The following is a 23,931-nucleotide window of genomic DNA, read 5'->3' on the forward strand; positions in this document are numbered from 1 at the left end:
CTCATAGTATTTCCTTTTACACATTTTAGCCAAACTATTTTTATGTTCCAAACATGTCATATGTTTTCTCATCTTTGCCTCTATGCTTGTAATATTCTCCTTTTCCACTTTTTTTGTTTGTTCAATTGCCACTTTCTTAATGAAGCTTTTCTTCATTCCACATACCCCACTGAGCCCTTGTGTTATATTTTTTCTTTTCTTTTTTGAAAAAAATTGAAAAACGTTTTATTTATTTATTTTCCAATGAGATGCAAAGGTAGTTTTCTTCATTTATCTTTTTGCAAGTTTTTGAGTTACACTTTTTTCTATTGCCCTTTCCCCGGCAGTAAGTAATTTTATATAGGTTGTACATTTACAATGGTGTTTAACATATTTCTGTATTAGTCATGTTGTGAAAGAGGAATTAGAACTAAGGGGAAAAAATATGAGAAAGAAAGAAAAAAACAAAAGAAATTTTAAAAAGTGAATAGAGGATACTTTGCTCTGCATTCAGACTCCATAGTTGTTTTTTTACCCTCTGTATGTGGATGGCATTTTCCATAGCAAGTCTCTCAGGATTGTTCTTGATCACTGAATTGCTGAAAAGGTGTATCCATCATAGTTGATCAACTCAATGTTGCTGTTAATGTGTATAATGTTCTTCTGATTCTGCTCACTTGACTCAACATCAATTCATGCAAGTCTTTCCAGGCTTTTTTGAAGTCTATTCACTCTTGGTTTCTTACAGAAACAGTAGTATTCCATCACATTCATGTACCATCAGTTATTCAGTCCTTTCCCAATTGATGGGCATCCCCTCATTTTTCAATTCTTTGCTACTACAAAAAGAGCTCTAATTGGTGTGACATTTTTACTCATGGAACCTCATCTATATTTCATTTTACATCTCTGATCTTATTTACACCAATGACCTTATATATTATTTTGTATTTATAATTGCTTGCGTTTGTGTAATAACTCCCTATTAGAATGTAGCCCAATGGGGGTTGGGATTTCTCTGGAGGACTAAAATCTCTCTTTTCTAAATTTGTGCATGTAAAGGGTATTAAATAAATGTAAAACGTAATTGAATTAAAATAAAATATGGTTAACCATATATTTTCGCAATCTAGTCAGATTTTAGTATCTAAAAGAACAAAATGCACATAAATTTCCTTTTTAAAAACTTGAAAGGTGTTTTCTTTATCATTTATCCAGGCTGTTCTAGAAGTTATTTGTGTGAATAGTATTTATTCAGATATTTATTACTGACTATGCTAAAAGACCTCAGGAATACAAAGAGCTATTATTGTGTTTTGTTATGAAGATTAGATGTAAAGCATTTTGTAAATTTTGTGTGCTATGTAAATGCTTACTTATTATATTATTTTAAAATTATTATTATGGTGATTTTTGCAGTACTATAACTTGTTATGGAGGCAAAGGAAAGAAAGTTCCTTTGGATGCTTGTCTAGGCAGCTATAGGAATAGAAAAGGAGAGAAATTTTCAGCCTCTAGCATACTTTTGTCACTCTTGTGACATTCTTTTTTTAAAAAATTTTATTTATTTAGGACAATGGGGTTGATTGACTTGCCCAAGGTCACACAGCCAGGCAATTATTACCTTTCTGAGGCTGGATTTGAACTCAGGTCTTCCTTACTCCAGGTCCTATCCTTTATCCACTGCACCACCTAGCTGCGCCTCCCTCCCCCCCCCCCCCCCCACTCTTCTGACATTCTGTTTTGACTTCATTATCCAAACAATCTAGAATACTTGGCAGCAAAATCTCTCAGGTCATAAAATTTCAGTCATATGTTTTTCATCTATTGATTTTAATGATACTAATGTTAACTGCTGAGATCTAATTATGCTTTAGGATCTTGTATAGGAAACCCATTCTTTTCTTTATACTCTTATATATGACTTTTAAAGGGGAAGAAGTTTAGAACTCCCGGATCAGAAGGACCCCCAGATTCAGCGCGCCCCAACCAAAGGCCACCTAGCCGCAAGGCATTCTGGGGGCTGTAGTCCGGAAGGCGATACGTGCTCGGCGGAGAGTGGAGCGTCCCAACGGTGGCCGGCTGGGCTCATGTCGCACCTCAGGGCCAAGGTCCTCCAGCCGGCTCTGAGGCGGAGCTAGCGCCCGGCCGAGGGACCTGATTGGCTTAGTATCTTCCCCTGCCTTTCTGGGGTCTCAATAAAGTTTTTTTCCTCCAAGATGGCGGCCTCCCTGTCGCCCTGGGTTACGGCGCTGCCCCCGGTGCGGAGCTGGGCGCCGAGCAGACGCATCTTGTGGGGGGCTCGGGCCCGGGCCCTGGCCGCCGCCCCTGGCAGACCCCCTCGGAAAGGTCAGTGACGGAAGCCCGGGGAGGCGGAGCCAGAGCGGCCGGCTGGGGCACGTCCGGCCTTGCCAGCGCCGCGGCTCGGCCCCGCTGGAGGCCGGGGTCTGCTGGAAGATGGCCCCCCGAAGTGAGATTCCTGAGGGGGCGGGCGGAGGGACTGCTTCCCGGGATGAGCGGGGAGGCTTGACCTCCGGCTGGGTCACGGTCACGGTCACGGTCACGGTCAAGATCGAGGAATGCTCCCTGCCGGCCATCCTTCAGGTCGCGAGGATTCATTCTCCTTTGCAGATCCTCTGAAATTAGGGATTGGTACCCACGTTCTTACCTAGTTCTGGATCCTGACTAAATTGCTTCTGGGTTATCAGTTATGGTTCGTGAAGGTAGGGGAGATCCTTCCCTCTCAGCTAGAAGTTGACTATTGTTCATCACCAGCAGAGTTCTCTGGTGAGACTCCTAAGTGGGCTCAGAAGTTCAATCGGCTTGATCCTGTCTGAATTGCTTTTGGGTTATCAATTATGGTCATGAAGTTAGGGGAGACCCCTCTTCCTTGTCTTCTTGAAGCTGATGACTTTTCCATCACCAATGGAGTTCTTAGGTGAGAGTGCCTTCTGAATGGGCTCAAAAGTTCAAATCAATTTGATCCTTACTAAGATGCTTTGCATTATCAATTATGGTCAGAAAGTTAGGGGAGACCCTCTTCCCCGTCTATTAGAAGTTGATTATTTTTTCATCACCAATGGCATTCTCTGGTAAGAGTGTCTTCTGAATGTTCCAAAAGTTCAAGTCAACTTCACACTTGCTTAGATGCTTTGGGATTCCAGTTACCATCATGAAATTGTTATGGGAGAAATATCCTCTCTGAGTTCATGTAGTGGGGAATTACCGCTAAATATATATATTTATCACAATGCAAAAATTATAGAGATAAAAACCCCATAGGTTTTATTATTATTATTAAGCCTAAGCATAAATTGAGAAAGACTAAACAATCATGATGATTCTGGCAAAGTCTTTTGGGGACAAAATTAAGTCAGTAACAGAGAAATAATTCATTCAATCTTGCAATTTTGTATATGCTTCTTAGACCATAAAAGTTAAATTCCATAATCCCATTCTTCCTTCATTGTCATAAAAGTTGAACAAATTTAGTTGGAGTCATAATCTCACATACCCTGAGGAAATAAACTTCATCAAGTAAACTAAATCAAGTAAACTCTCCAAGTAAAACTAAGTCAGATTACAGATTAAACTACATTTAGAGGATTCACAAATAGTCTGATTGAGATGAAGGATTTATACATCCCAAATTGGAGTAAGGGGGCAAATGATATTCTTCTCTGACTTCATATCTAAGAATAAGGACAAGTCATTTTATGTTAAAGTTCTAAGTACATTTTTATATTTAGGTACTTGCCTAAATTATTTAGGCCTCTAAGTACACTTTTACTTCTCATGGAACAGTTTTTGGTCAAGTGAGGTTAATGTTAACCAAAAGGATGTAGGAGGAATAAAAGGAAATAGATTTGTAACAAAATTAAGGGAGACACATCTTCCTTTATTTTAGAAGGGCTATCAATTTTATGTAGAGTAAGATAAGATATTTACATGCATTGTAAACTTCCTCTTTTCTTTCTAAATTGTTATTAATAGGCATTGTGAAGATGATACCAAAAACCAATAAGAAGAACAAGGTATACTTTGTCAGCTATGGAAAGGGGAGGAGTTTATAACCAAACAAGAGATAGAGAATATTATAAAATGCAAAATAGATAATTTTGATTTCATTAAATTAAACAGGTTTTGCATAAATAAAACTAATATAACCAAAATTAAAAGGAATGCAGTAAATTGGGAAATAATTTTTACAGCTAGTGTTTCTGATAAAGGACTCATTTCTAAAATATATAGAGAACTGAGTCAAATTTATAATACAAATCATTCCCCTGTTGATAAATGGTCAAGGGATGTGAACAGGCAATTCTCAGATGAAAAAATTAAGGCTATCTAAAGTCATATGAAAAAATGCTCTAAATCCCTATTGATTAGGGAAATGCAAATCAAAACAACTCTCATACCTACCAGATTGAACAATATGACAAAAATGCAAAATGATCAATGTTAGAGTGATTGTAGGAAAATTGGGACCCTAATGTATTGTTGCTAGAGTTGTAAACTGATCCACTCTTTCTGGAGAACATCTTAAAACTATGTCCAAATTGTACCATACTCTTTGATCCAACAATGACCACTACTAGGTCTGTATCCCAAAGATATTATAAGAAAAGGTGGAAAACTCATATGTACAAAAATATTTATAGCAGCTCTTTTTGTAATGGCAAAGAGTTGGAATTGAACAGACGTCCATCAATTGGAGAGGGCTGAACAAATTGTGACATATGAATGTTATTTAATATTATTGTTCTGTAAAAAAAATTATGAGTGATTGGACTTTAGAAAAGCCTGGAAAGACTTGCACGAACTGATGCTGAGTGAAATGAACAGAACTAGAAGAACATTGAACATATTAACAGCAACACTGTATGACAATCAACTATGTTAGACTTACTCTTCTCAGTCTTATAATAATTAAAGACAATTCTAAAGGATTTGTGATACAAAATACCATACACACTCAGAGAAGGAACCATGGAGTCTGAATGCAGACCAAAACATACTATTTTCAATTTTTAAAATTTTGGTTATTTTTTTTCTCTCATGGTTTTTTCTTTTTGCTTGAACCCTTTTTTTTTCACAATATGATTAATATGGAAATATGCTTAACAAATTATACACATAAAATCTATGTTAGATTATTCTCTGTCTGGAGGTGGGAAGGGGGAGAAAGAAAAATTTGGAACCCCAAACCTTACAAAAAATGATTGTTGAAAACTCTCTTCAACAATAAGCAAATAGATAAAGCAATAAATAAAATAAGGGCAGCTAAGGAGGCAGAGTGGCTAGAGCACCTGAGTTCAAATCTGACCTCAGACACTTAATACTTACTGAGCTGTGTGACCTTGGGCAAATCACTTAAGCCTATTGCCTTGCAAAAAAACAAAAAGGAGAAAAAGAAAATTATCTTTACATATAGTTGGAAAAATAAAAAAGTTTGTTAATAAAAATGCATATGTGTATATTTATTAAAAGTTCAAAAATATATGTGTGGGTGGACTTTTAAAAATTATCTTTAGCATAAATTTGATCATTGATCTGATCAATATTAGTCTGTTTAAATGACTAGTAGAATACTACAGGTTGCCATTGGTAGACAGTGACTCTGAGACCAACTCTCTGTCTACTATGACAAGTTGCTTCTCTCAAAGACAAGCTAAAATTGGGTGTCTTGTTGAGAGAAATACGTTTGATGTGTTGTACTATATATTCGGGGACCAATAGTAGCAAGTGGTGGGGTTTAATGGTCAGAGTCCTGGCCTGACTCATGATTCTTTGATATTTGATATTTCCATGGGATGCTAGTCAAGGACCCTTTTCATGGTTCCAGATTACTCTTCGATTCTTCATTTTGTTCCTGTGACCATTTTTTCCTTTTTTTTGATTTTGTGATCTTGGTTTAAATGGGCAAGTGATCAGTAACTGCAAAATAACTTGACAACATGATCACCTTTACTGTTCAAGTATTCTACAAAATCTTCCATTATTGGAGGCAACCAGATCTTGGTAACAGTGGGACCCCCCCTCCCCCTCAAATTCACTACTAACTTAAGAAGAACCTACGGTATTGGGTACTAGACCAACAGGGGTTCTGAAGCACGTGGGTCCTTAAAGTTGAATTGTCTAAAATATTTTGATAATTTTATCTATCTATCGATATTTATTTATTTTAGTTTTTGCAAGTCAAATGGTGTTAAGTGGCTTGCCCAAGGCTACACAGCTAGGTAATTAAAGTTATCTGAGGTCGGATTTGAATTTAGGGCTGGTGCTCTATCCACTGCATCACCTAGCTGCCCCTATCGCTATAATTTTTAAAGAAAACAATGCTCCTTATTTTAAGCATTAAAATATTATTCTGAGGAGGGGGTTCGCTGTCTTCACCAGGGTGTCCTCAATAATTAAAGGGGAAGAAGTTTAGAACTCCCGGATCAGAAGGACTCCCCAGATTCAGCGCGCCCCAACCAAAGGCCACCTAGCCGCAAGGCATTCTGGGGGCTGTAGTCCGGAAGGCGATACGTGCTCGGCGGAGAGTGGAGCGTCCCAACGGTGGCCGGCTGGGCTCATGTCGCACCTCAGGGCCAAGGTCCTCCAGCCGGCTCTGAGGCGGAGCTAGCGCCCGGCCGAGGGACCTGATTGGCTTAGTATCTTCCCCTGTCCTTTCTGGGGTCTCAATAAAGTTTTTTTCCTCCAAGATGGCGGCCTCCCTGTCGCCCTGGGTTACGGCGCTGCCCCCGGTGCGGAGCTGGGCGCCGAGCAGACGCATCTTGTGGGGGGCTCGGGCCCGGGCCCTGGCCGCCGCCCCTGGCAGACCCCCTCGGAAAGGTCAGTGACGGAAGCCCGGGGAGGCGGAGCCAGAGCGGCCGGCTGGGGCACGTCCGGCCTTGCCAGCGCCGCGGCTCGGCCCCGCTGGAGGCCGGGGTCTGCTGGAAGATGGCCCCCCGAAGTGAGATTCCTGAGGGGGCGGGCGGAGGGACTGCTTCCCGGGATGAGCGGGGAGGCTTGACCTCCGGCTGGGTCACGGTCACGGTCACGGTCACGGTCAAGATCGAGGAATGCTCCCTGCCGGCCATCCTTCAGGTCGCGAGGATTCATTCTCCTTTGCAGATCCTCTGAAATTAGGGATTGGTACCCACGTTCTTACCTAGTTCTGGATCCTGACTAAATTGCTTCTGGGTTATCAGTTATGGTTCGTGAAGGTAGGGGAGATCCTTCCCTCTCAGCTAGAAGTTGACTATTGTTCATCACCAGCAGAGTTCTCTGGTGAGACTCCTAAGTGGGCTCAGAAGTTCAATCGGCTTGATCCTGTCTGAATTGCTTTTGGGTTATCAATTATGGTCATGAAGTTAGGGGAGACCCCTCTTCCTTGTCTTCTTGAAGCTGATGACTTTTCCATCACCAATGGAGTTCTTAGGTGAGAGTGCCTTCTGAATGGGCTCAAAAGTTCAAATCAATTTGATCCTTACTAAGATGCTTTGCATTATCAATTATGGTCAGAAAGTTAGGGGAGACCCTCTTCCCCGTCTATTAGAAGTTGATTATTTTTTCATCACCAATGGCATTCTCTGGTAAGAGTGTCTTCTGAATGTTCCAAAAGTTCAAGTCAACTTCACACTTGCTTAGATGCTTTGGGATTCCAGTTACCATCATGAAATTGTTATGGGAGAAATATCCTCTCTGAGTTCATGTAGTGGGGAATTACCGCTAAATATATATATTTATCACAATGCAAAAATTATAGAGATAAAAACCCCATAGGTTTTATTATTATTATTAAGCCTAAGCATAAATTGAGAAAGACTAAACAATCATGATGATTCTGGCAAAGTCTTTTGGGGACAAAATTAAGTCAGTAAACAGAGAAATAATTCATTCAATCTTGCAATTTTGTATATGCTTCTTAGACCATAAAAGTTAAATTCCATAATCCCATTCTTCCTTCATTGTCATAAAAGTTGAACAAATTTAGTTGGAGTCATAATCTCACATACCCTGAGGAAATAAACTTCATCAAGTAAACTAAATCAAGTAAACTCTCCAAGTAAAACTAAGTCAGATTACAGATTAAACTACATTTAGAGGATTCACAAATAGTCTGATTGAGATGAAGGATTTATACATCCCAAATTGGAGTAAGGGGGCAAATGATATTCTTCTCTGACTTCATATCTAAGAATAAGGACAAGTCATTTTATGTTAAAGTTCTAAGTACATTTTTATATTTAGGTACTTGCCTAAATTATTTAGGCCTCTAAGTACACTTTTACTTCTCATGGAACAGTTTTTGGTCAAGTGAGGTTAATGTTAACCAAAAGGATGTAGGAGGAATAAAAGGAAATAGATTTGTAACAAAATTAAGGGAGACACATCTTCCTTTATTTTAGAAGGTTACATTTTTCATTACCGCCATCCCAGCTCTTTATAAATACTATTCCTGTTTCTTCTTTTTGAACCATTTTTTCCTCTTTTTTTCTTGTTTTTGACCTGAATCTGTGATTTTATCCGTGTAGAAAACTCCTAGTGAATTAACTCTCCCTTTTCATTACAAATTGACAATAATTTCTGCAATTTGCAGTCACAAATAATTGCCTGTGGACACATAAAAGTTAAGTGACCTGTCCTTGTCATAAGGAGAAAACATGAAAGTATTTGTGCATCTTTCCCTGGTAATCACTTTCTGTTCCTTCACTGACTACTATTTCTTATATTTTGATACAGTGTGTTATTTCTTTAAAACAAGGCTCATGTGTTTCCTTCTGCCATAACCTTTTTTCTGATCCCCACCTGATCCAAGGTACTCTATTCCTAAAGGTCCTGCACTGTCTACCCTCCATCTTTTCATCTGTTATCCAGAATGATCAGATTGAATTTTACCCTTTTGCAGTTCTATCTCTATTCAAAAATCACTAACTTCATGCTGTTGATTTTACCAAGTTAAATTCAAACACCCATGCTTGGCATTTTTTTCTTCTAGTTTTTTTTCTCATAGTATTTCCTTTTACACATTTTAGCCAAACTATTTTTATGTTCCAAACATGTCATATGTTTTCTCATCTTTGCCTCTATGCTTGTAATATTCTCCTTTTCCACTTTTTTTGTTTGTTCAATTGCCACTTTCTTAATGAAGCTTTTCTTCATTCCACATACCCCACTGAGCCCTTGTGTTATATTTTTTCTTTTCTTTTTTGAAAAAAATTGAAAAACGTTTTATTTATTTATTTTCCAATGAGATGCAAAGGTAGTTTTCTTCATTTATCTTTTTGCAAGTTTTTGAGTTACACTTTTTTCTATTGCCCTTTCCCCGGCAGTAAGTAATTTTATATAGGTTGTACATTTACAATGGTGTTTAACATATTTCTGTATTAGTCATGTTGTGAAAGAGGAATTAGAACTAAGGGGAAAAAATATGAGAAAGAAAGAAAAAAACAAAAGAAATTTTAAAAAGTGAATAGAGGATACTTTGCTCTGCATTCAGACTCCATAGTTGTTTTTTTACCCTCTGTATGTGGATGGCATTTTCCATAGCAAGTCTCTCAGGATTGTTCTTGATCACTGAATTGCTGAAAAGGTGTATCCATCATAGTTGATCAACTCAATGTTGCTGTTAATGTGTATAATGTTCTTCTGATTCTGCTCACTTGACTCAACATCAATTCATGCAAGTCTTTCCAGGCTTTTTTGAAGTCTATTCACTCTTGGTTTCTTACAGAAACAGTAGTATTCCATCACATTCATGTACCATCAGTTATTCAGTCCTTTCCCAATTGATGGGCATCCCCTCATTTTTCAATTCTTTGCTACTACAAAAAGAGCTCTAATTGGTGTGACATTTTTACTCATGGAACCTCATCTATATTTCATTTTACATCTCTGATCTTATTTACACCAATGACCTTATATATTATTTTGTATTTATAATTGCTTGCGTTTGTGTAATAACTCCCTATTAGAATGTAGCCCAATGGGGGTTGGGATTTCTCTGGAGGACTAAAATCTCTCTTTTCTAAATTTGTGCATGTAAAGGGTATTAAATAAATGTAAAACGTAATTGAATTAAAATAAAATATGGTTAACCATATATTTTCGCAATCTAGTCAGATTTTAGTATCTAAAAGAACAAAATGCACATAAATTTCCTTTTTAAAAACTTGAAAGGTGTTTTCTTTATCATTTATCCAGGCTGTTCTAGAAGTTATTTGTGTGAATAGTATTTATTCAGATATTTATTACTGACTATGCTAAAAGACCTCAGGAATACAAAGAGCTATTATTGTGTTTTGTTATGAAGATTAGATGTAAAGCATTTTGTAAATTTTGTGTGCTATGTAAATGCTTACTTATTATATTATTTTAAAATTATTATTATGGTGATTTTTGCAGTACTATAACTTGTTATGGAGGCAAAGGAAAGAAAGTTCCTTTGGATGCTTGTCTAGGCAGCTATAGGAATAGAAAAGGAGAGAAATTTTCAGCCTCTAGCATACTTTTGTCACTCTTGTGACATTCTTTTTTTAAAAAATTTTATTTATTTAGGACAATGGGGTTGATTGACTTGCCCAAGGTCACACAGCCAGGCAATTATTACCTTTCTGAGGCTGGATTTGAACTCAGGTCTTCCTTACTCCAGGTCCTATCCTTTATCCACTGCACCACCTAGCTGCGCCTCCCTCCCCCCCCCCCCCCCACTCTTCTGACATTCTGTTTTGACTTCATTATCCAAACAATCTAGAATACTTGGCAGCAAAATCTCTCAGGTCATAAAATTTCAGTCATATGTTTTTCATCTATTGATTTTAATGATACTAATGTTAACTGCTGAGATCTAATTATGCTTTAGGATCTTGTATAGGAAACCCATTCTTTTCTTTATACTCTTATATATGACTTCTACACAGTATCCAAGCAATATGTTGAAGAATTACATGTGTGTTTAGCAGTTCCCACTCCTAGACCTTATTCAGTGATTCTTTTGGTAAATGTGAGTAAAAATGACCCAGTCTTTTTCAGTTTTAATCATCACAGTAAAGAGTAATGGTTAGTTTGAAGGTCAAAGACTAGTTTACATTCTGCAGAACATCATAGTATGGTCATTGTGTTCATATATTTCAGTGCTTTTATGTGTAAAAGTGAATTTTACATGATTTGCTGGAGACCTAGGTATTTTTTAAAAGAGGTGATGTACTACTTAGAATTTTCCATATACTACCCTATTTGCTTATTATTTTCAAACATAGATTTTTATTAATATCTTTTGTTTTTTTTTACATCACTTAACATTTTCTCCTGTATAACCATTTCTTGTAACAACTTTTTTTAAAAGAAAAAAAGGAGGAAGAGGAAACAAATACAGTAGAACTGATCAGGACTTGGAAAAAAACCTATCATTACACATATACATACACATATACAAAGTATGTTCCACACCTGTGGACCACTGCCTTCCCTTTTACCTTTGAAAAGGAGAGGGAGGAGGTTTCTTCTCATTTCTTTTCTTTAAGCCCAACCATATTCTTTGAAATTTTGCAACATTCATCTTCTCTTTTTAAAAATTAATTCATTATTTTTGCAAAAATTTATTCTTTCTCCTACTGTCCCTTCAGTTGAATATTTTGAAAAAGAAAATCCTTATAACAAATATGTATGGCTCTTCAAAACAAATTTCCACATTATTCATGTCCAAATATGTGTGTCTCATTTTCATTTTGTCTATTATCTCACTGACAGGAGATGAGTGGCATGTTTCATCTTCAGTGTTTTGGACTTGTGGTTTATCATTGAACTGATCAGGGTTCTTCAGTGTTTCAAAGTTGTTTTTTTCCCATAGGGTGGTTGTCATTGTCTACATTGTTTTCCTATTTCTTACTTCACTCTGCATCATTTCATAGAGGTTTTCCATATTTTCTCTGAATTTGTCAATTTTGTTATTTTTTGTAGAATTATTCCACTTGCATTCATAAATCATTTAGCCATTCATTGTTGGGGGGCACCTTCTAATTTGCAATTTTGTACTACTACTATGGTAAGAACTGCTTATTTTTTTGGTATATATATATATATATATATATATATATCCTATTGTTCATTCTTTGATTTCTTTGGGATATAAGCCTAGTAGTTGTATCAGAAGGTATTCCTAGTTTATATGTGTAAAAGTGATTAATTAATGATTTTTGAGGCAAAGATTCAAATCGTTTTCCCTCCTGGCTGGACCAATTCACAGTAGTAAGTAAGTGCAACACAGTAGTAAGTGCAACATTCATTTTTGATGCTTTTGTGGTAGTTCTTTTCATTTACATTGTAGTCATGGTGCATATTGCTTTCATTGCTTTGTTTACTTCTCTTTAGTGAATTCATATAAGTCTTTCCCTGATTCTCTTTCTTTTTTTTAAATAACATAATTTTCAAGCACCACAATATGTTTAGCTATTTCTCAATCAGTGGGCATCTCTTTTGTTTCCACAAAGTAGAAACTTTTCTCTGCTACCACAGAAGCTGCATTTTATTAATATTTTGTCTTGTGTGGAAGTTTTCTTTTTGTCATTGATATTTTTTGGGTAATATACCCAATAGTGGGATCTTTGGGTCAAAGGTTATGAACATTTTAGCCACTTTATTTGCATCATATCTCTATTCTTTGACTTGGGCATTTTCTGTCTGATGTCTTTTATTCTACCTATCACTGACAAGGTTTGCACCTTTTTTCCTTTTCATGTATCTTTCTTTTTCTCATTGAGCCACCCACAATTTCAGTTATTCAGATTGTTAGGTGATATAGTTGCGTCATATATATCAATTGAAGAATTTTGTTTAAAAGATAGAGTTTTTATTTTGAAGAGTACTTTGGGGTTGCTGAAAGCATTTTATGATTTATTGAATACAATCCAGCTTTAGCTTTGCTACTTGGTTCTCTGGAACCATTTTATAGCCCATGTTCAATGAACTGATTGAGTTTTTCTTACACTTTTTTTTGTTTGTTCTTTGCAAAGGCAGTGGAGTTAACTCAGTGACTTACCCAAGGTCACACAGCTAAGTATTAAGTGTCTGAGGCCAGAGTTGAACCAGGTCCTCCTGACTTCATGGCCAGTGCTCTATCTATCCACTGATTAATGTAGCTGCACCTTCTTATATATTCTTATATATAAAATGAATAACATCTCTTTGACCTTATTTGTTGTTCAGTAGTGTCTGACTCTTCATGACCCCTTTTGGGGAGTTTTCTTGGCAAAGATAGTTTGGTTTGCCATTTCTTTCTTTTGCTCATTTTACAGATGGGGAAAATGAGGCAAACAAGGTGAAGTGATTTACTAGTAAGTGTCTGAAATCAAATTTCAACTTAGGAAGATGTGTCTTCCTGACCCCAGTCTTGGCTCTAATCCACTATGCTTCTAGCTGCTCTTTTGTGTCCATTTCTCAGTTTCTATAACTCCTATAGAGCTTGAAATTGAGCCATCTCGCTGTGTGCCTGACTCTTTTCATCCAAAGATATTAAAATTTTCCATTCCAATGTTCCTTCTCAAATGGCATTTACTTCAAACTAGAATTTTTGTGGGAGCAAAATATAGTAGTCTAAGGTTTGTTTAGCAAGCTACTTAGTAATAACTCGGAGTAACCTCAGCACTCCTGGGGGTACAGTACTGAGATATTGTGAAGGGACAAAGGTAGAAGTCTGTGCCCAAGAGAAGCATTTTTTTAGATTGGACTTCAAGAACCTGAAAGTGACTTGGCTTACAATAGAGTAATTTGTTCTTACAGCCTGTGATCTTTATGTTCTTTGTTTTGGAAGACTTGAGTGTGGAGCTGAGAAATCATTTACCCTATCCTGGAGGATCCTATACAACATCTCTGACAGATGGTCATTCAGTTGTTGAATAAAGCTTGAGAGTTAGAGAGCTTACTATTTTTCAAGTTTATTGTGGTAGCCTAGTGAAATTAAGCCTCTTCTCTCTGTGGGAGGACAGGTAGACAGAAACTTCTGAAAGAGCTAATGATCCCCTCTATATGTGCCCCCTGACACCAAAGGAATTCTGTCTACCCCTGTGTTTATCCTTACTTAGCCTATTCATGACTTGTATTCAAAGGTGCCTGGGGTCTGCTTACCCTAGATTACCTTTGTCAAAGGCTGGAGTTCCCTTTGTCTTTGTGAAAAATCATAGACCCTACTTCCCTCAGGCCATTCCCCAAAGGTCTGTTGTCTGGTTAGAAGATTTTCCTGGGTTGCATTTAATCAAGGGAACATTTTTATTTAGGATAAATGTCCAATTATGTACAAAATTTCTGAGTTCTTCATAATAGTAAAAAATTATCAGATCTTAAGATTCAATCCAATTGAAGCTTGATTTAGCTTTGTTTCTCAGACCCAAACCAAAATAGGGATCCAATGGATCAGCATTTGACTCCCTTTATTATTCTTCTGTACGAATGACTATTCCACTAGCGGTTTGTATGCTGTTAATAAATCTTGTAGTTAAATTAGAGGTGAGAAGTGTAGAAATTCTTTGTCTTAATATTTAGAGTTGGATTAACATATTCATTTGCTTCTCTGACTTTTTTCAGAAGCCTTGATCTCTACCTTAAGAGCATCCTGTTTATTCTCTTATTTTTATTTTCTAACTCTAAGCTAGGCTATTGTAGAAGACTATGGTTTTAGGTGGTGCATTGGATAGAGCACCAACGACTTAAGTTCAAATCCAGCTTCAGATACTTAATAAATACCTAGCCGTGTGACCTTGGGCAAGTCACTTAACCCCACTGCCTTGCAAAAAAAACAACCAAAAAAAGAATTGATTTTTTTTATTTGTTTATGATCTTTGGATCTAGTATCTTATAGCTGTCATATGGCTTCCAAATGTCTACTCCATTCTTTTTGTTATTGTTAATTACATTTAATTTCTATTTCATTTTTTCCTCAATTACATGTAAGCAAAAATTTTTGACATTTGTTTTTTAAAATTTTGAGTTCCAAATTCTCTCCTTCCATTTTTCCCTCCTCTCTCCCTCCTTCCTTGAAAAAAAATCAATTTCATATAAATTATACATGTAGAGTCATACAAAACATTTCTATATTAACCATGTTGCAAAGGAAAATGAAGACTAAAAAAAAGAATAATAAAGAAATTTTAAAAGGCATGTTTCAATCTGCATTCATACTCTGGTTCTTTCTTTGGAGGTGGATGACATTTTTCATCAGAAGTTCTTCAGAATTGTTTTAGAATAGCTAAGACACAGTTAACATTGTACAATATTGCTTTTATTGTGTGCAGTGCTCTCTTGGTTTTGTTCATTTCACTTTGCATCAGTCCGTGTAACTCTTCCCAAGTTTTTCTGAAAGCATTCTGTTGGTCATTTCTTATAGCATGTTAGTATTCCATCACAATTTCCCCAGTTCTTTGCCACCACTGAAAGAGCTGCTCTAAATATTTTTGTACACATAGGTCTTTTTCCTTTTTCTTTGATCTTTAGGATACAGACCTAGTGGTGTTATTTTCTGGGTCAAAGGATATGCACAAATTCTTAGCCCTTTCAGCATAGTTCAAAATTGTTCTCATTATTTCTTTTCTTTGCCTTACTGCCTATTCCACTTTTCACTCTCCCTTCCTCTTTTCCCTTTCTTTCCCCACTTCTTGGTTACTTGACCTTTGACCCCCCTAAACACTACCTGCCCATAACACTAGTCAGCTAACGTCAACCTGGAACAATGAATTTCTTTATAGCAATACAGTCAAGATCTGTGAGTTGCAATTAAAGAATACACCCTCTTAGTAAAACTAAAGCTCCTTCAAGCCTTTACAAACTATTATTAGTTCCTGTTGGCAAAGAAATTCAACTTTTATATTTTATCACATTAAACTCTAGTCTTCTATCTGGGGTGTCTTCCCTAAAATTTTAGTCATCAAATTACTTAAGGGCATTTCACTTAACCAACATAAGATAATTACATTTTTCTTAGAAATGAGCTGACCAAAGTACAAGTTATTAACTGTGTACAATTTGGCAGACAGCTTGAATATTTTAAAAGTTCCTAAGAATGGGTGTTCTTTTGTTCAAGATTTAAACAGTTTTAAGTTTTTGAAAAACTATCCATAGAAATGACTGCAGTAACAGTATACTATACTTTAAAAATAACTGTTAAATAATGTTTTCTATCACCTGTAGAACCTTAAATAATTGGGTCATTATTAGAAATTTCAAAGAGAAATTAACCCTATTTCCTTGCCTTTTTTTACTTGCTGTTTTTATAGTGAAAAGTGTTGGATGGGGGGGCAGAGGATCTGGTTTCGTATTTACAGCATGGTTATTTATTACCTGTTTGACTTTGGTCATGGCACTTAACCTCAGTTTCCTCATCTGTAAAATGAGGGGATGAAGTATTTCATGGATTTTTAACTTGTGGTCTGAGAATTTCTTAAAAAAATTTTTTTCGCAACTGTATTCCAGTGTAACTCGTTTCTATTGTAATCCTAATTATTTTAGACAATTAAAAACATGATTTTACCATAAATATTAAGAACCCCTATACTAGATGATCTCTGAGGTCCCTTGCAGTTTTCATAATTCTTAATCTGTGTTCTTCCAGAACTACTTTGTAGTTTATTTCTATCATAAAAGCTAAACAAAAACTGATTTTATTAGCCTGATGAAGTAGATAATAAACACATGCTTACTTTGAATATGGGAAAATAATATAAAAAGCCTGACATTTAAAGAAATATAGCATTATAATTAGAAACTAAATTTACCATTTTCTTTTCTCTTTGGATAGCAGGGAGATTCCATGTAGGACAATGTAGGACAAACTGAACATTAAGGGGTTACTCAAGATACCTGACTGTATCTTCAATTACTTTGAAATAGCTTCCTTCATATTTTAAGGCAGTGTTTACTGATGTGTTGTCTTGAAATTTAAAGTACTGGGTTGTTTTGGTTTTGGGTTTTTTTTTTCTACTTGCAGCTTTATACACATGGAATACTCACGATTACCTAACTTCTAAAGGGAGAGAATGGTAACCAGTAGGTATTCAGTTCCAATTTTCATAATTTTTCTATTAAAATCAAAAGCACCTTTTAAAGCCCCTAAAATCAACCTTCCATAAATGAAGGTAAATCATCTTGTGATGTATTCCTTGATGATGGCTTATGTTGCCTTTCTGAAGAGTTTAATTATGATTTGATTTTCTTCTTTTCTATACTTAGTTTATTCATTAGTGAACCAAACCTAGGTTTTGAATGTCTAAGTTAAGTCTGACTTTTTGGGTCATTGACCTGTTTCTAGTATATTAAAAAAAATAGCTTAAACCTTTTCCTTTAAGATGAGATTAGAATATCATAGAGTATAAACAAGCTGCCTTTGACCTTACCATAGACTCTCTCATTATAGCAGGATGTTTCTGGTCAGTGGCTACTGTTTATCCTTTCTTAAAATCAGTGTAACACAGAAATAACTCATGAATAATTGTGAACATATCATTTGAATAGATGTTTAATAAATATGCATTTAAAAAATCTAATTACAGTAATGAAGTTTACAGCTGAAATTTTAATTCAGCCCTTTAGAAATATTAAAAGTGCTTTTCCTGATTGTGCATTTTTCTCACAGCAGTGGGTAAACATTTTAAACTGGAAATCTAGATTCCTTATATAGTATTGATTTCATTTAACTAAGTGTATGTTCATTTTGGCAACAATTTTCTTTCTCTTTGTGAAGGAGTTGCAATTTCTTTTATTCCACTGTTTTTCATTTTGATCAATTCTGTTTAAAGAGTAGTGAACACATGGAATAGTAGATTAAGAATGTGAAGTAGTGATTTAACCCAGAATTATTGGACTGTTCACCTAACAATCCTTATGGTTCAGTTTTTTCATCTGTGAAGTGGGAATAATACTTAAGATTGTTTGGAGCTTCAAATGACATAATGAATGAATGAATGAATAAAAATATAAATAGGAATAGAAAGGCATAAGAAAAATAATGCCAGCACTTGAAGTCTGAATGAATTTAGGTCTCATCAATAAGGGGAGCTCAGTTCTCATATGAGTAGTAGGTTCTCATTCATTCAGGAATATATGAGTGCCAAGACAAACTGCTAATCCACATGGGGAACTATTTCTTCTAGCACTGCTCTTTCCCAAGTAGATTTCCAAATGTTCTGTATCCCAAGCATTTAGCATCACATAACAGGCTTTTCATAAATACTTACTGATTGATTTGAGACATCTTTAGATTTTGCAAGGTAATGGGATTAAGTGGCTTGCCCAAGGCCACACAGCTAGTAAATTATTAAGTGTCTGAGGCTGGCTTTGAACTCAGGTACTCCTGACTCCAGGGCTGTTGCTCCATCCACTGTGCTGATCTTAGAAACTGGATTCATTGTTATGTCAGTACCAGGTAAAAACTCCTATTCCTTTAGAAGGGACAATAGAATGTTGGGATGGAAAAGAAGAACTTGTGAGGAGAGGCAAAGTTGTAGTGAAAATTTGGGAAACCTCTTGGAAGTCAGAAAACTGAGGTTTTAGTCCCACTTCTGCTATCAACATAACAAATGTTATTTTGGCAAGTTGTTCAATTTCAGGTGTCATTTCTTCATTTATGAAATAAAGAACTGGACTAAAAATTGGGTTCTTACCCTGGGATCTGTGAACTTGCTTTCTTTTATTTGTTTGTTTGTTTATTCTTATTTTGTATAAATAATGGTTTTTTTATACATTACTAAAATATTCTTGTTTAAGAGTAAACATAATGCCCTCTCCCCCCAAAAAATATAGACCTGCATGAGCGATAAAGTAAAGGAGAGAGAAAAAAATTAAAATAAAAAATAATAATAACAATTGTAGGTATGGCCAGGTGGTGCAGTGGACGGAACACAGGCCCTGGAGCCAGGAGCACCTGAGCCCAAATCCGGCCCCAGACACCCAACAGTCACCCAGCTGTGTGACCCCATGCAAGCCACCCCAACCCCATTGCCCTGCAAAAACCAAAAAAAAAAAGACCCCAAATAAAATAAAATAGTAATAATAATAATAGTAATAGTAATAATAATAATAATAGTAATAATAATAATAATAATAATAATAATAGTAGGGGTGGCTGGGTGGCAGAGAGAGCACTGGCCCTTGAGCCAGGAGCACCCAGGTCCAAATCCAGCCTCAGACACCCAACAATCACCCAGCTGTGTGGTCCCAGGCAGGCCACCCAGCCCCATTTGCCCTGCAACCCCCCCCAAAATAATAATAATAATAATAATAATAAAAAATGTACTTCAGTCTGTGTTCCAATACCACCAGCTCTGTCACGGGTGGATCACATTCTTTATGATAAGTCCTTCATAAAGGTTACTTCCATATTTTTCCACCATTGCCATTGCTGATTGCAACTGCCCCCATTCGTACTTCTCTACTACCATGTACTGTATTTTCTCTCTCCTTTCACTCTGACTCTGCTGTAGGGTAGCTGAGTGGCACAGCAGACAGATTTGTGGTCCTGGGGCCAAGAGGCCCTGAGCCCCCATACCACCCCTTAGGCCCCAGCATCCACTTGGCCCTATAGCCCTGGACAGGCCATCCAATTCCAGCCCCTTGCTAGAAGTAAAAAAAGAAAATGTGTTATATCTGACTACTCTCCCCCCATGGTCCATCCTCTCCTCCATCACTCACATTCCCCCCTTCCCCCGTCCCTCTTTTCTCCTTCTTACTCCAGATGTCTATACCCCATTGAGTATATATGCTGTTTCCTCTCCTAGCCACCTCTGATGAGAGTGAAGATTCTTTTATTCCCCCTTGCCTTCCCCCCTTCCATATCATTGCAATAGCTCATTGTAATAAAGAAAAATCTTATTATATGGAATATCTTAGCCTATTCCTCTTCTCCTTTTTCTTTCTCCCATTACATTTCCCTTTTATCTATTGACTCCATTTTTACACCACAATATATCTTCAAATTCAGTTTTCTCCTGCGCTTCATGTATAAAAAAAGCTCCTTCTATCTGCTCTGTTGAGAAGGTTCATATGAGTATTATCAGTATCATTTTTTCTATACAGGAATACATGCAGTTCATCATCATTAAGTCCCTCATATTTTCCCCTTCTCCACTCTATGCTTCACCTGAGTCTTGTATTTGAAGATCAAACCTTCTGTTCAGCTCTGGCCATTTAAAAAAAAATTTTTTTATTAAAGATATTATTTGAGTTTTACAATTTTCCCCCCAATCTTACTTTCCTCCCCCCCTCCCCATGGAAAGCAATCTGTCAGACTTTACTTTGTTTCCATGTTGAGTGTGATGAGAGAGAAATCGTATCCTTAAGGAAGAGACAAGAAGTCTAAGAGGTAACAAGCTCAGACAATAAGATATCTGTTTTTTTTTCCCTAATTTAAAGGGAATAGTCCTTGCACTTTGTTCAAACTCCACAGCCCCTTATCTGGATACAGATGGCACTCTCCTTTGCAGACAGCCCAGAATTGTTCCCGATTGTTGCACTGATGGAATGAGCGAGTCCTTCAGGGTTGAACATCACCTCCATGTTGCTGTTAGGGTGTACAGTGTTTTTCTGGTTCTGCTCATCTCACTCAGCATCAATTCATGCAAATCCCTCCAGGCTTCCCTGAAATCCCATCCCTCCTTGTTTCTAATAGAACAATAGTGTTCCATGACATACATATACCACAGTTTGCTAAGCCATTCCCCAGTTGAAGGACATTTACTTGATTTCCAATTCTTTGCCACCACAAACAGGGCTGCTATAAATATTTTTGTACAAGTGATGTTTTTACCCTTTTTCATCATCTCTTCAGGGTATAGATTCAGTAGCAGTATTGTTGGGTCAAAGGGTATGCACATTTTTGTTGCCCTTTGGGCATAGTTCCAAATAGCTCTCCAGAAAGGGATGAATTCACAGCTCCACCAATAGTGTAATAGTGTCCCAGATTTCCCACAACCCTTCCAACAATGATCATTATCCTTTCTGGTCATATTGGCCAATCTGAGAGGTGTGAGGTGGTACCTCAAAGAAGCTTTAATTTTCATTTCTCTAATAATTAATGATTTAGAGCAATTTTTCATATGGTTATGGATAGCTCTGGCCATTTCAACAGGGACATTTGAAATTCCCCTGGTTCATTGAAAGTCCATCTTTTTCCCTGGAAGAGGACATTCAGTTTTGCTGGGTAGTTGATTCTTGGTTGCATTCTAAGTTCTTTTGCCTTCTGAAATATTATATTCCAAGCCCTATGAGCTTTTAATGTAGTTGTTGCTAAGACCTGTGTGATCCTGACTGCAGCTCCACAATATTTGAATTGTGTCCTTCTGGCTGCTTGTAATATTTTCTCTTTGACTTGGGACTTCTAGAACTTGGCTATAATATTCCTGGGGCTTGTTTTTTTTGGATCTCTTTCTTGGGGAGATCGGTGGATTCTCTCCATTTCTATTTTGCCCTCTGCTTCTAGGATATCAGGGAAATTTTCCCATAGTAATTCTTTGAAAATGGTATCAAGGCTCTTTTCCTGGTTATGACTTTCAGGTATTCCAATAATTTTAAAATTATCTTTCCTAAATCTGTTTTCCGTATCTGTGGTTTTTTTTCAATGAGATGTTTCACATTTTCTTCTAATTTTTGGTTTTGAAGTATTGTGTCCTGATTTCTCATAAAATCAGCAATCTCCCTCAGTTCCATTCTTTGTCTGAAGGATTTGTTTTCCTCAGAGAGCTTTCTTATCTCTTTTTCCATCTGTCCAATTCTGTTGTTTTTTTTTTTTTTTGTTTTTTTTTTGCAAGGCAAATGGGGTTAAGTGGCTTGAAGGCCACACAGCTAAGTAATTATTAAGTGTCTGAGGCCAGATCAGAACTCAGGTACTCCTGACTCCAGGGCCCATGCTCTTTCCACTGCACCACTTAGCCACCCCCCAATTCTGCTTTTTAAAGCATTCTTCTCCTCAGTAACTTTTTGAACTGTTTTTATCCATTTGACCTATGCTGTTTTTTTAACATATTATTTTCTTCAGCATTTTTTTGGATCTTCTTGACTAAGCTTTTTTGTGTTTTTTCATGTTTTTCCTGCATCTCTCTCATTTCTTTTCCCAATTTTTCTTCTATCTCCCTCATTTGATTTTTTTTTTAGGTTTTTGCAAGGCAAATGGGGTATAAGTGGCTTCCCCAAGGCCACACAGCTAGGTAATTATTAAGTGTCTGAGATGGGATTTGAACCCAGGTACTCCTGACTCCAGGGCTGGTGCTTTATCCACTGCACCACCTAGCCACCCCCCCCCCCATTTGATTTTCAAAGTCTTTTTTGAGCTCTGTCATAACCTAAGCCCAATTTCTGTTTTTCTTGGAGTCTTTTAGATACAGGAGCTTGTACTTTCTCATCTTCAAATTGAGTATTTTGATCCTTCTTGGGATCACAGGCAAAGTATTTCTACATGGTGTTCCTCCTTTTTCTCTTCTTACTCATTTCTCCAGCCTGTGCCTGGTTTTCTGGTGTTTCCTGAGCTTTTGAGTGTTAGTGGGACACCTCCACAAGGATCTCTGTGTGTGAGGTTCTGTCTTCCCTACTGGTCTGTGAAGGACCACAAGCGCACTCTGCCACAGGGCTGAGGTGAGGAGGGGGGCGGGGCTGCTGTTCTATGTAGGGCATAGACTGCGATCAGGATCTGAATGTAGTCGAAGCCTCAGATTCCTATTCCAGAGACAAAGGACAGAGCTTGGCAGTCTCTCTCCACTCTCCTCCCTAGGCTCAGCACTCACACTCTGGGGCCTCCTGCTTACCACCTCTGCCTGCTTCCCATTCCTGGATTTGGACTGCCATGGCTAAGCTGCTTGCTGTGTGCCCTGAGGGCTGGGCTTCACATACTCACTCTGGCAGAGGTCCCCCCCACTGATCCCCCCAAGTTGTGCTTGGTGCTCCCCTGGGTGTAGGTCAGGAGACTGCCTCCCCCCCTGCTGTGAGCCCCAGCTCCCAGCACCCTGGGGCTGCCTTTGGGAGGCTGAAGTTCCTTTTCTCTGACAGACTGCTCCTCCAACCCCATGGAGTAGAGCCTTTCCACTCTTTTCCAAGTTACCTTGGGTTGGAGAACTGCCTCATTGGGTCCCTCTGTGAATTCTGTCTCTCGAAAATGTAGTGTCGTTATTTTATAAGTTTTGATCAAGAGCACCTAAGAGACGGTCCTCCTGTCACCATCTTGGTTCTGCCCCCCGGACTTGTTTTCTTAAAAATATTCTGATAACTATTCCAAAATAATTGGTTTCCTTTGTAATCTTACGTATTTTATCTTATTCATTTTTTAAAAAAACCCTTCTGAGTAGCCTTCTGTAGTCTAAATCAGAATGCCAAAAAAGTTCCATGACACAAACAAGGTTAAGAACCCCTGGACTAGATGAGTTCCCAGCTCTAAAATACTTCAGGTCCTATAGGTCTCTGGTTCCTAGTAATTAAAAGAATGAGCAATGCCCAGGCACTAAGCAATATCTAAGACAGGAAGCTAAAAATGTATTTGTAATACATCTGACTCACAGTGTTGGCTTCTGTTTAGCTGTATTCTTTTAAAAATCCCAGGACTTTTTTGCATGAATTGCCATTCTGTACTCATGTAGTTAATTGATTTTTGGAGCGTTAGAGTAGGACTATCCTCAAATGAATCAATGATTATGTTGATATAGGTGACAGCAGGTAATCTGATATAGGTTAATTGCATTATTTCAATTTCTTGTATTCTTAATTTTATTCTATTTAGATGAACAGCATATACCCATTACCCTCTGCATGATACTCATTTTTAATTCTTCAAAGACCAGTGTTCCATCATTCATAGACATATAAAACAGGACTTTACATTTATAGTTTGAATTTTTTTCCTTTTGGAATGGACTTCTAATTTTATTGGCATCAGGAACTCCTCTAAGGGGAAACTAGGTTGTTTAGCATTTAAGAGTATCAGACCTGAAGTCAGGAAGACAG

The 23,931-nt window shown here is 37.2% G+C and overlaps 1 protein-coding gene across 4 annotated transcripts in view; it reads left to right on the forward strand.

Annotated features, from left to right (window-relative positions):
- The first annotated feature begins 2,198 nt into the window (after positions 1–2,198).
- Positions 2,199–23,931, forward strand: part of AFG1L (AFG1 like ATPase) — a 221,398-nt gene continuing 199,665 nt past the window's right edge. Inside the window, exons 1-2 of one of the 4 annotated variants that reach the window (XM_074187295.1) lie at positions 2,199–2,317; positions 6,785–6,816. In XM_074187295.1, coding sequence (XP_074043396.1) covers positions 2,199–2,317; positions 6,785–6,816 — 151 coding nt within the window. Of the gene's footprint in view, positions 2,318–6,625; positions 6,817–7,197; positions 7,406–10,788; positions 10,970–23,931 lie in introns of those variants that run through there. The other 3 variants (XM_074187294.1, XM_074187292.1, XM_074187293.1) reach the window with 3 other exon arrangements.

This window comes from Macrotis lagotis, chromosome 5 (genome assembly GCF_037893015.1).
Source record: "Macrotis lagotis isolate mMagLag1 chromosome 5, bilby.v1.9.chrom.fasta, whole genome shotgun sequence".
Lineage (NCBI taxonomy): Eukaryota > Metazoa > Chordata > Mammalia > Peramelemorphia > Peramelidae > Macrotis > Macrotis lagotis.